This window comes from Cololabis saira, chromosome 13 (assembly GCF_033807715.1).
Source record: "Cololabis saira isolate AMF1-May2022 chromosome 13, fColSai1.1, whole genome shotgun sequence".
Lineage (NCBI taxonomy): Eukaryota > Metazoa > Chordata > Actinopteri > Beloniformes > Belonidae > Cololabis > Cololabis saira.
This window is the reverse complement of record NC_084599.1, coordinates 44701471-44715325: the sequence shown is the minus strand read 5'-3', so window position 1 is coordinate 44715325 and position 13855 is coordinate 44701471. Positions and strand designations below refer to the sequence as shown.

At 41.9% G+C, this 13855-nt stretch overlaps 1 protein-coding gene across 1 annotated transcript in view; it reads left to right on the top strand.

Moving 5' to 3' along the window:
• Window positions 1-13855, top strand: part of LOC133458714 (NACHT, LRR and PYD domains-containing protein 12-like) — a 34583-nt gene extending 20728 nt beyond the window's left edge. Inside the window, exons 6-11 of the mRNA XM_061738904.1 lie at window positions 2066-2242; window positions 4924-5109; window positions 6790-6963; window positions 8849-9022; window positions 12575-12748; window positions 13151-13855. Of these exons, the coding sequence (XP_061594888.1) occupies window positions 2066-2242; window positions 4924-5109; window positions 6790-6963; window positions 8849-9022; window positions 12575-12748; window positions 13151-13214 (949 nt within the window). The 3' untranslated portion in view covers window positions 13215-13855. The remainder of the gene's footprint in view (window positions 1-2065; window positions 2243-4923; window positions 5110-6789; window positions 6964-8848; window positions 9023-12574; window positions 12749-13150) is intronic.

Here is a 13855-nt window from a genome sequence, read left to right as displayed (position 1 = left end):
GGAGGACCGGGACAATTCCCGGTGGGCCGGTCTGATGTTTGGGCCGCGAGGGCCGGTGTTCAGTTTTTTTTGGGGGGGGGGCGGCGCTGTTCAGTCATTGCACTGGGTTGATCACGTATGCTACCGCATGGATGTGTAAGTGCTACTGCTGTCCCTGGGCCGCCTCCGTCTCCGCCTCCAATGGCAGCTCTTTTTTTTTTTTTTTGCAGACGCACCGTGACGTAAAGGTTGATTTATGGTTCTGCGTTACACCAACGCAGAGCCTACAGCGTAGGGTACGCGGCGACGCGCACCCTACGCTGTACCCTACGGCGTAGGCTCTGCGTTGGTGTAACTCAGGCTTAACACGTCCGTGCACTCGGACAGTGGTAATGGAGAGATGGAGAGTAGAAAGAGCAAGGGTGGCGCGGAGAAGCAAAGATTAAAAAAGAGAAAAGCTCTGGAATCAGATGCAGCAAAGTGTGCCAAAATTGGCAACTTTTTCACAAAAGCGAGCTCGCGGACAAATGAGGACGATGAAACGGGTAAGGCAAGATGTTTAACTTTGCCTGCAAACCACCATTGAAGTTAATTATCAAGTCAATGAATTGCGTGGCGTTGTGACAAATAACATAACATTATATAATTTAAATAATACTATGATGCGACGCCACATAACTAGGAAACTTTGTCTTGTAGCCCCTCAGAGTCAGCTGCAAGATCCAGCACCAAGCAGCAGCCATGAGCCCACACCTCCAGAGTGGGCAGATATGATTGCTAGATAGAGGGAATATTATGAGAATTCATATAGTGAAGAGTATGGTGTAGACCTGCTCTATATGCAAAGTGCCCTGAGAGGCTAGATGATTCAGCACTACATTAACGAAACTGACCTGAATTGATCAGAAGGCTTTGTAAAAAGGGGAGATTTGTGCTGAGAATGAAGACCATTTTTAAAATATTATTTAGTGTCAGAAGCAGAGCCAGGAGCCAGTAGCGATGAGGGGATTGCTCCTGTCAGTATGGAAGGAACAGGTGCGCTGTTGTAACAGAGTGTGTGAAGAAGCAAGCATTAGACCACTTTCTATGCCCAAACAATAGTAGTGACCCGTTATATTTTTTATCATTAAAAGTAAGATAGTAAATACACAAAGCCCACAATTGAAAGGGAATAGGATGAAAGTAATATGAAATAAGCCTGCATATTTTGCTGTTGAAAATATCTTAATTGGTTAAGTCAAAACCTTTGACACAGAAGAAAGTTATGTTATACTGTGAATAACAAACTTGCAGACAACAGTGCAATAATTATTTTATTCTTTATTCATAGGGATTAGATATCTGTGAACACTAATTTGCTTGCTATTTGATATTGCAGAAAAGGACATTCTGATGTTGTAAAGAATAGTGTTGGAGATTTGCCCTTTAACTCATGTTCTCATTTGTGAAATCTAAGTTGTGATGGATCTGTTTCCATGCAGAGGAAAAAGAGATGACAGTGTTGTATTGAAATAAATCTATATTGTGAAGCAACTCTTACTTGCACTGAATTATTTTAGAAAAATACACAGAATTACTAGGAATTACAGAACGGTGCGCTATTGTATACTTAACATGTAAGGTTATAATTAAATGATTTTAATAATAATAGGTCGTGATCTAAAGTGGGCCGGTCTGAGGCATGAAACTCCAGGGCTGAAAATGAGTCCCACTCCGGCCCTGGTTCCAGATATAATCCAGTTGGCAGGCTGAAGGTTCTCAAAGCTTCAGCCTGTGAGATGTTCCGGTGAGTGCAGGAGTCCAGATATAATCCAGCTGGCAGGCTGAATGTTGCCAAAGCGAAGGCCGTGCTGGACCTCAGTGGGCCTCACTATGGCCTCTCTCCACCACAGTAACTCCTGTTCACTTGTAAGCACAGGATGTGCATCCCAGCAATTTCAGCTACTATTCTTTTACGGCTTTGTTAACGAAGCCGGTTATCTCCTTCATCTGCAGATCCAGACGTCTGCAGATGTTAACAGATGTGTTCAGTCTAGTTTTAACTCAGACTTTATTACAACTGACATCATATTTTCTCTCATCACAGATTTGTTGGTTGTGATCTCTCAGAGACTCACTGTGAAGTTGTTGCGTCCGCTCTGAAGTCCAACCCCTCCCATCTGACAGAACTGGACCTGAGTCGGAACAAGGACCTGGAGGATTCAGGAGTGAAGCTTCTGTCTGGTGGACTGGAGAGTCCAAACTGTAGACTGGAGACGCTCAGGTCAGTCCACTGGAGATGTTTCCACATGTATCCACTTATCATCCTCCAAAGACGTGACAAAACTACTTTATTCAAAACATTTTCATGAAATATATAATATCTGATATGAAGAATGTTTATTTTTTTTAGAAAGGTTCTGTGTCTATAAAAGTCTGAAGATTGTTATATAAGAATATTTTAGATGTAAACAGGAGATAAACCAGTTTAGATGTAAACAGGAGATAAACCAGTTTAGATGTAAACAGGAGAAAAAATAGTTTATTATAAAAGAAAGAAAAACCTTAAAAAGTTGACTATACATTATCCTAGCACATCAGGCCAAAGTACATGTTTGATAAGTACTTTGTACTTTCTTGTGTTTGTAATCTGCAGTTTTCTGAGTCTGAACTAGTTTTAAAACAGCTCCAGGTTTTGTCATGAGTTGATATTACAGAACCCAAATGCAGGAAACACAAATGCGACCGATGGCAGCCATCCATCCATCCATCGTCCGCCGCTTTATCCGTTCCCGGGTCGCGGGGGCGGCAGCCTCAGCAGAGATGCCCAGACTTCCTTCACCCCAGACACTTCCTCTAGCTCCTCCGGGGGGAGTCCGAGGCGTTCCCAGGCCAGCCGAGAGACATAGTCTCTCCAGCGTGTCCTGGGTCTGCCCCGGGGTCTCCTCCCGGTGGGACATGCCTGGAATGGCAGCAAAGTCCTTTATTTTAACAAAACATAAAAACCCAGAAAAAGGTATCTAACAGAAATTAGAGAATTTTGAAGATGACTGGGAGGCGTCAGATTGACAACCAGCCGGGACTGAAAGAGAGCAGGAATGAAGACAGGCGGACCAATAGCCAGGAAGAGACCATGGCCGTTTCTGAAATCGCATACTGTACTACTAGTACGTACTGATTTGGCCAAAAAGTAGTATGTAGTTCTCTGTATGCGAACAAAAGCAAAATCTGCAGTATGCGAAAAATACCCGGATGTCTTACTGATTTGGAAAAAATCCGCAGCTGCATCAGACCAGACTACCTTGCCTACTATGTCCCAGAATGCAATGGTGCATCAGACCAGTCTACCTCGTCTACTATGTCCCAGAATGCAATGGTGCATCAGACCAGTCTACCTCGCCTACTATGTCCCAGAATGCAATGGTGCCTCAGACCAGTCTACCTCGCCTACTATGTCCCAGAATGCAATGCGCCCTTGACCAGACAGCACATTTTTTTTTTTTTTACAAGCTTTATTGAGAAAACACAAGTGCAATACAAAACAGCGGCGACCGGACAGCACAATTTTGTAATTACAAAATACAAAATACAACTTTTCCTGACTTATACCAAGTACGTAGAGGTACACTAAATAAAAACCCAAACATATGTAGCTTAATTACATAAAATGAAAATCAATAGACTGATATGTTCATTTTAATACATTTATTAAAATTGTGACGGCTCTGATGTACAGACAGAGCAGCAGCTGCTCTGTTGGGGCTGGGGCTCCAGTAAAAACATGAAGCTTCACTTTATATTCAGACAAACTAATGAGGCAGCTACAACTGTTATATTTCATCTATTAAACCAACAATTATCTTCCTAAATGATTTATTTAAGCCACAGAGCTGCAGGTCAGTTCATTGGATCACTTTCTCGTCGGGACAATGGCGCAGGTTTACCCGGCGATCACGTCTGTACTCCGGCCGTGAGCTGCTGCTGCTCCAACCTGGCGGCTCTTCTCATCCCCCAAAACATCCCAGCAAATTTATTAACAGGCGTTATTTGGATAAACTGAGCCCAGGGTGGGGATCTTAATGGTTACTTCTACGCCTGAAAAAATATTAAAACTTAATAAAGTGGTATATTAACAGCGCTACAGAGGAAATTAAAACAGCTTTTAGCTTGCTTTTAGCTCTCGGCTTCCGATGTCGTTTTGGTGAAATGCATTCTGGGATACTTGGCTACGTACTGCTGTGTGAACGGTCTGCTGGAGCGGAGTACTGAATCGTTCATTTAGTAGGCAGTATACAGTACATACTGATGCAGTATGTAGCATGTAGTACGTTAGCATGTGATTTCGGATACAGCCATACATGTACTCTCAAGGACTGAGGAGACACAGGTGCAAACAATCAGGATGGACGGGATCAAGGGAAGTCAAAGAAAGAACTAAACACACAACGATGTACTTTCAAAATAAAACAGGAAACAGGTCACCAAAAGACTAAACCTGAAGAACCTGGTAAACAAATGTATCACCATCACAGCCACTCTGTGTTACTTCCTAGAGGACGGTGGTGCTTGGGTTCGGTCTGGTTACAGGTGGATACCACGGAGGTGCACCTAATAAGTTTCATCAACCAGTACTAACACAATAATATCCTCATTAAAATCAATGAGACCCAGAGATAATTGAACACTGCCAAAACTTAAGTAAAGGCCTTATTTATTAATTGACATACATTTCTTAAATGAAATCAATGTATTTGTTTTTTAAATACACCCTCAATTATTCCCCTTTTTGTTTAATTAAATTCCTTTTCGTCTTTTACAGAAACTACATCATGGATGTAACAAAATTGTAAAACCTGTTTTATAAAGTCCAGATACGGTGGTGACCCACATGGACCTGATGACAAAGTTGATATTGGAAGAAAAACTTCTCTGATGAGACTTGAACGTGATTTACTTTTTGTTCAGGTTGGAGAAGTGCAATCTGTCAGAGATCAGCTGTTCTTCTCTGGTCTCAGTTCTGAAGTCCAACCCCTCCCATCTGAAACATCTGAAACATCTGGACCTGAGTAACAACGGGAACCTGGAGGATTCAGGAGTGAAACATCTGTGTGGTTTCCTGGACAGTCCAGACTGCAGACTGGAGACTCTGAGGTCAGACATGTTTTAGTTGTGTGTTCAGATGAATCTGATGTGAAAGTTGTGTTGACACTAAACTGCAGACATCAGGCTGATCTTCTACTGATCTACACTGACCATCTGACTGCTCTGAGTTCTTATTCTCTGCTTTAGTCCTCCAACAGGTTGTTTCTCCTTAAACTTCTTCTTCTGATTTATGACATAAAAACTAAACATCTGAATGTGTCAGACAGGAACAACTGAAGAACCAGATATGTGTCTGAACCTGGAATAAAACATCTGAACAAACAAGAATTAACTGGGAAAAAAGAAAAATACATTTGGTCCAACATTTACATACTGTAGGTAATACTAGAAATGTGATATTTATCATTTGTATTCTTTTCAGAAATTGCCAATTATATTTTGATCTTAAGGGCTTTTAAGAAACCAACTGAATATAATGTTCCCAGATTGATCCAGGACTACATATTGTATTCCAGATTTCATCTCCAGCTGCTTTTCTCTGCTGCTTTTTCAAATGGTTTCCACGGTTGGATTAGTTTCATGGTTGATCATCTTGATGTAGTTTTTATGGGATAGTTGGGAGGTTTGTTGCATGAAAGTAGAAAGAAGAAGTCCAGGATGTGTGAGAAAGGCTTGACATCTCCTCCTGAGTTCATCCTGGATGATTCCGCTGCAGGAAGACGATCCAGGATGAGGAGGTGCAGCTATGTGAAGCCAGGTTGAACTAATCCTGGTACGTGCACGTTGACGTCTGTCTTAAGCAGACCGTGAGATCGGTCCCAGATATCCTGGTTCACAAATGGAGGACGAGTGTCGCTGATGTTTCACCGAGTGAACAACAGCTTCTAATGGAAACGTACGAGGAGCTTAAACAGCTGATACGTTCAGAAATGTCCTCCAGACGCTGTTAATAAACTCAGAGAGTCTGACAGACAACAGTGGACAGACTGAATGTGTAGTCATCCAACATATGAGCTGTAGAGCTCATTTACTGAATAACTTGTTACTGTGGCTGAAATCAGTCAAACCAACATTGGCTTCCTTTGACTTCCATTACATTTAATTTGAACAAATACAAGTTTACCAAATATAAAACTCTCACCATGGAAAACATCTCTTTCTAGGTTTTTAATATCATGTCTTATTAAGTCTGTTAAGATCATTTCATCCAGGTGACAGCAAGATATAAGGTGCAACAAATAATGTCTTTTTATGGTTTTCAGGGTGTAAAACTAAATATAAATACACGTGTGTTGAAGTAAGAAAAGTGAAATAAAGCTGCCATCACCTTTCTAATTCTCATCTATGTGGAGCCTGTAAGATGATGATGATGAGGCTGAATTCTAATTTATCTGTAAATGTTGATGATGAAAATGAGGAAACAAGCACACAGAAATGATGAACAAGTGTTGATGAAATGAATGATTGATCAGTGGCAGCTGACTGATCAGACGGAGCAGCAGGATGAAGAAGTCCTGCTTGTTATTCTGGTCCAGACCAGGTTAGCTGCACACCAGAGAACTCCATGGTTTGGCTGCACAACATGAGTTTGTATGGATGGATCCACTGGTGTAGCTGCAGAGCTGAAGTCACTACGTCTTTATTTATAAGATCTTTTTCACTTGTTCTGTTGGACTGTTGGAACCTGCATCCTGGTGGTTCAGCTCACATCTTTTATTCTTTATTCAGATTGGTGAGCTGCAGTCTGTCAGAGGTCAGCTGTTCTTCTCTGGTCTCAGCTCTGAAGTCCAACCCCTTCCATCTGAAACATCTGGACCTGAGTCTGAACGACCTGGAGGATGCAGGAGTGAAACATCTGTGTGGTTTCCTGGAGAGTCCAGACTTCAGACTGGAGACTCTGAGGTCAGACATGTTTTAGTTGTGTGTTCAGATGAATCCGATGTGAAAGTTGTGTTGACACTAACCTGCAGACATCAGGCTGATCTTCTACTGATCCACACTGACCATCTGACTGCTCTGAGTTCTTCTTCTCTGCTTTAATCCTCCAACAGTTTGTTTCTCCTTAAACTTCCTCTTCGGATTTATGACATAAAAACTAAACATCTGAATGTGTCACACAGGAACAAATGAAAAACCAGGTATATGTCTGAACCTGGAATAAAACATCTGAAAAAACAAGAATTAACTGGGAAATAAGAAAAATACATTTGATCCCACATTTAAATACTGAAGGTAATAGTAGAAATTTGATATTTACTGCCACGGGGCATGCGCCACGAGGCACTCCTCCTCCATAGCTATGCCATAGCAATGGAGGAGGAGTGAAGCCCGGAGGCATCGATTGTTATCCTGTGTGTTTATTTGATTATTTTTTTCATTTTCCGGCCAGATTTCGGTTCGCTACTCCTCCTACAGATTTCGGAGGACCCAGGCGCATCATATATCAAAACGTGCAGCTCAATCGGGAATAGTGTGCTATGCCTTTTGGTGTTGAAATTCCCATTTTTCCCAAAGTTATTCCCAAAAAAACGGCCAAAAAACCCCATTCAAAGCGGATGGGAAAAAGTAAAAAAAAAAAGCCAAAATTCACCTTTTTTCTGAGTCACCTAACTTTCTCATACTTGCACGTAGAAATGTCATTCAAACTTCAAAACGGAGGAAAACCTTGCTTCTCTCTCCAAACCCCAAACAGTTATTCCTAAGATGTACACTTTTAAAGATATGAGCACTCAAGCGAGGACTGGAATTCACTTTTTTGTCAAATCTAGAGTGCGGGTGTCGGTTTCTAGAGTGGCAGAAACGGTAAAAAAATAACCTGAATTTTTATTTGTAACTTGAACGGCCAAACCGTAAAAGGGAGACAAATAATCTTTGGTCAGAATGTAGACATAGGTGCTGGGATTCATAAAATGTGACTTTGATAGGCGGGGTACGGAGTATGCACAAAATTTAAACGGGGGGGCTAAAGCGGCGCGAATACCTGTCTCCGTCCCCATTGGCTGTAATGTAATCAAAGGTTTTCTTCAATAGAATCACACTCTGTCTTTGCACCTGTATGATGATGATGATGATGATGATGATGATGATGATGATGATGATGATGATGATGATGATGATGATGATGATGATGATGCTGAATTGTAATTTATCTGTAAATGTTGATGATGAAAATGAGAAAATATGCACACAGAAATGATGAATAAGTATTGATGAAATGAATGATTGATCAGAGTGACAGCTGACTGATCAGATGGAGCAGCAGGATGAAGAAGTCCTGCTTGTTATTCTGGTCCAGACCAGGTTAGCTGCACACCAGAGATCTCCATGGTAACGAATCCAGACCTGCTTCTGTGCAAACACTGAGATTCTAACGTTTGTACTGACTGAGATATTCAAACACAACATGTTACATAAGTTTATCTGCTTATCGAACACTTGAAACTAGTTTTACTACATGAAATATTAGTCATCAGTTCTTCATGTTTTTGTGTCTCTGACATTCAAACAAATGTTGTATTTTCCTTCATAAAAATGAATTAGGTGACATTTGTCCCAGAATTCCTCCTGACATGTTTGTTTGTGTGGAAACTTGATTCATTTGGCTGGACAACATGAGTTTTTATGGATGGATCCACTGGTGGAGCTGCAGAGCTGCAGAGCTGAAATCACTACGTCTTTACTGGAGCAGCAGCATGATGTCATGAATATTGATGAAGATCTTTTTCACTGGTTCCGTTGGAACCTGCATCCTGGTGGCTTCATCTCACATATTTTATTATTTATTCAGATTGAAGAGCTGCATTCTGTCAGAGGTCAGCTGTTCTTCTCTGGTCTCAGCTCTGAAGTCCAACCCCTCCCATCTGAAACATCTGGACTTGAGTTTGAACGACCTGGAGGATGCAGGAGTGAAACATCTGTGTGGTTTCCTGGAGAGTCCAGACTTCAGACTGGAGACTCTGAGGTCAGACATGTTTTAGTTGTGTGTTCAGATGAATCTGGTGTGAAAGTTGTATTGACACTATCCTGCAGACATCAGGCTGGTCTTCTACTGATCCACACTGACCATCTGACTGCTCTGAGTTCTTATTCTCTGCTTTAGTCCTCCAACAGTTTGTTTCTCTTTAAAGTTCCTCTTCTAATTTTTGACATTAAAACTAAACATCTGAATGTGTGAGACAGGAACAAATGAAGAACCAGATATGTGTCTGAACCTGGAATAAAACATCTGAACAAACTAGAATTAACTGGGAAATAAGAAAAATACATTTGATTCAACATTCAAATAGGTAATAGTAGAAATGTGATATTTAGGGCCCGAGCACTTGCAGTGCGAAGGCCCTATTGTATCTGTAGGAATTCTTCTTCTTCTTCTTCTTCTTCTTCTTCTTCTTCTTCTTCTTCTTCTTCTTCTTCTTCTTCTTCTTATTGTTCTGACAAAAGGAAGGCCTTTTTGCCCCCCTAAACGTGCCCAAAAAGTCATCAAATTTTGCATGCAAGTCAGGCCTGGCGAAAAATTTGATATTTAATGGTTTACATTAATGGGCGTGGCAAAATGGCTCAACAGCGCCCCCCGGAAAACTTTGTGCCTCAAGCCCCACAATGCGGTTTGTCGTACATGCACGAAAATCGGTACACACCTGTATCATGGCCCAGCTTAAAGAAAAGTCTCTGGGCGTCATGTCGAGAAACCGAACAGGAAGTCAGCCATTTTGAATTAATCGTGTCATTTTGGCGAAATTTATGCCATTCCTTCGGCAGTTAATTTAGCCCGAACCGTAACGTGCACCCAGGTGTGTTATACATCAAAATGTGCGTCTCCATCCTCCGACACCACGCATTACTTTTCTCTTTCAAAAGTGTTACCGTGGCGACGCTAGACGCCGAAAAGCGCGCCCACCCTTCATCTGATTGGTTCAGACAGAAAAAACTTTGCGCCTCAAGCCCCTCAATACGGTTTGACGTACATGAACGAAAATCGGTACACACCTGTATCATGTCGCAACTTAAAGAAAAGTCTCTTGGCGCCACGGCCGAAACCGAACAGGAAGTCGGCCATTTTGAACATTCTGAATTAATCGCGTAATTTTGGAGCAATATATGCCATTCCTTCGAGAATTAATACGGCCCGAACCGTAACGTGAACCCAGGTGTGTTATACATCAAAATGTGCGTCTCCATCCTGCGACTACACGCATTACTTTTCTCTTTCAAAAGTGTTACCGTGGCGACGCTAGACGCCAACAAGCGCACCCCCCCTTCATCTGATTGGTCCATATTTGATAGTTCCCCAAAAGGCACCAAATTTGGCATGCAAGCCAGGCCTGGCGATAAATGTGATATTTCATGGTTTGCATTAATGGACGTGGCAAAATGGCTCAACAGCGCCCCCCGGAAAACTTTGTGCCTCAAGCCCCACAATACGGTTTGACGTACATGCACGAAAATCGCTACACACCTGTATCATGTCACAACTTAAAGAAAAGTCTCTTGGAGCCATGGCCGAAACCGAACAGGAAGTCGGCCATTTTGAAATCTGATTGGTCCATATTTGATAGTTCTCCAAAAGTCACCAAATTTTGCATGGAAGCCAGGCCTGGTGATAAATTTGATATTTCATGGTTTGCATTAATGGGCGTGGCCTAACGGCTCAACAGCGCCCCCTAGAAAACTATTCTCTGCCATAACTTTTGAATGGTTTGACATAGGAAGTCATGGGTGGTGTCATGGGACTCTGTAATGAGTTCTTAAGCTTTGTTGGCCTTAATTAGCCCCGCCCCTTCTTCTGATTGGTTGTCCCTTTTTTCTGCTATATCTTTTGAATGGTTTGACATAGGAAGTCGTGGGTGGTGTCATTTCTGATATGCTAATGGGGGGCGGTGGCCCTGAGTGCGAGGGCCCGTTCATCGCTGCTTGCAGCTTTAATTATAATTAGTATTATATTCAGAAACATGTCAATTATATATTTATCGTAAGGTCTTTTAAGAAACCAACTGAATATAAAGTTCACAGATTGATCCAGGATTACATATTGTATTCCAGATTTCATCTCCAGCTGCTATTGTCTGCAGCTTTTTCAAATGTTTTCCATGGTTGGATTAGTTTCATGGTTGATCATCTTGATGTGGCTTTTCTGGGACAGTTGGGAGGTCTGTTGCATGAAAGTAGAAAGAAGAATTCCAGGATGTGTGAGAAAGGTTTTACATCTCCTCCTGAGTTGATCCTGGATGATTCCGCTGCAGGAAGACGATCCAGGATGAGGAGGTGCAGCTATGTGAAGCCAGGTTGAACTAATCCTGGTACGTGCATGTTGACGTCTGTCTTAAGCAGACCGTGAGGTCAGTCCCAGATATCCTGGTTCACAAATGGAGGACGAGTGTCGCTGATGTTTCACCGAGTGAACAACAGCTTCTAATAGAAACGTACAAGGAGCTTAAACAGCTGATACGTTCAGAAATGTCCTCCAGACGCTGTTAATAAACTCAGAGAGTCTGACAGACAACAGTGGACAGACTGAATGTGTAGTCATCCAACATATGAGCTGTAGAGCTCATTTACTGAATAACTTGTTACTGTGGCTGAAATCAGTACAAGTTTATCAAATATAAAACTCTCACCATGGAAAACATCTCTTTCTACGTTTTTAATATCATGTCTTAATAAGTCTGTTAAGATCATTTCATCCAGGTGACAGCAAGACATAAGGTGCAACAAATAATGTCTTTTTATGGTTTTCAGGGTGTAAAACTAAATATAAATACACGTGTGTTGAAGTAAGAAAAGTGAAATAAAGCTGCCATCACCTTTCTAATTCTCATCTATGTGGAGCCTGTAAGATGATGATGATGAGGCTGAATTCTAATTTATCTGTAAATGTTGATGATGAAAATGAGGAAACAAGCACACAGAAATGATGAACAAGTGTTGATGAAATGAATGATTGATCAGTGGCAGCTGACTGATCAGATGGAGCAGCAGGATGAAGAAGTCCTGCTTGTTATTCTGGTCCAGACCAGGTTAGCTGCACACCAGAAATCTCCATGGTGACGAATCCAGACCTGCTTCTGTGCAAACACTGAGATTCTAATGTTTGTACCGATTGAGATATTCAAACACAACATGTTCCAGTAACAAGTTTATCTGCTTGTTTAACACTTGTAACTAGTTTTACTACATGAAATATTAGACATCAGTTCTTCAGGTTTTTGTGTCTCTGACATTCAAACAAATGTTGTATTTTCCTTCATACAAATGAATGAGGTGACATTTGTCCCAGAATTCCTCCTGACATGTTTGTTTGTGTGAAAACGTGAATCATTTGGCTGCACAACATGAGTATGGCTAGTTTGTATGGCTGGATCCACTGGTGGAGCTGCAGAGCTGAAGTCACTACGTCTTTATTGGAGCAGCAGCATGATGTCATGAATATTGATGAAGATCTTTTTCACTGGTTCTGTTGGACTGTTGGAAGCTGCATCCTGGTGGCTTCAGCTCACATCTTTTATTCTTAATTCAGATTGAAGAGCTGCAGTCTGTCAGAGATCAGCTGTTCTTCTCTGGTCTCAGCTCTGATGTCCAACCCCACCCATCTGAAACTTCTGGACCTGAGTCTTAACGACCTTGAGGATGCAGATGTGGAGCAGTTGTCTGATCTGGTGAAGAGTCCAGACTTCCAGCTGCAGACTCTCAGGTCAGTGGAGGTTGGACTTGGTCCTGCTGCTTCCGGCAGTTTTCTACTAAAACCAGTTGGTTTCAAAACAAAGATCAGGGTTTCCAGTGAAGCTGCAGCTTCTCAGCAGCTGCTTTCCTCATGAAGCTGTGAGAGGAGGATGATGAGAGGCTGCAGGATTGGACAGAAAGACAGAGACAGCAGTCGGCCAATCAGATGGTCCAGATGTTTGTTGTAGACCAGTGTTGTGCTGGTGTTCCCGTGTCCAGAAATAAAGGAGTATTCCAGCTGACGGCCTTCCAGGATGTTCAGACACACAGCTGCTCCACTGCAGCTCTGAACTCTGAAGTCCTGGATGTGCTGATGGAGGGATCTCTGCAAACACTCCTTCATCTCCTCTCTTCTTTCTTCTTCCCTCTACAGGTGGGGAGATGATGAGAGTGAGTCCTCTACATCTGGAGATGATGAGAGTGACCAGGACGGATGAGTCGTGTCCTGATCGTCCTCAGAGGTGGAAGCAGAACCAGTTTGTGTGGACAGACTCTGACTGGACCGTTATGATGATGATGAAGATGAAGATGTACATAGTTTCTGAATTCCAGCGTTCTACAAACAACTTTGTTGTTATTATATTATTGTTAAAAAACAGTGTATCAAAAGGTTAATTTGAACTTGAGTTTCGTTCGACATTGTTCCTCAAGCACTTTGTCTAAAGTCTGGATGAGTTCTAGTTCGGAGGTGCCTACTACTAATGTACTGATGGATAAATGTGTGCGCTGCCGCGGCGGAACTGCTCAGCAAAACAGCCGTCTCCTCCACCGAGTCACGTGACTCCTCCGGTGTTTTTTTATTTACATGTTTCCGTTTCATTCCAAGTTTTCCGTTAGTTGTTGTTGTCGTGTTTTCAGCTTCGTCAGGTTTTTAAAGTTTCTCTCCACATCACTGATGAAGAGAGAGAGTGAAGAGATCTGTGGAAATAACAGCGTTTGTTCATGAAACATGAAACACAAATGAACTTGACTTGGTCAATGAATGTTCCTCAGTTTGTTCCAGTAAATATTGTAAATGTTTTCTGGATATTATGATGATTGTTAACACTTCAAAGACAGTCAAAATTCTTCAGTAAAA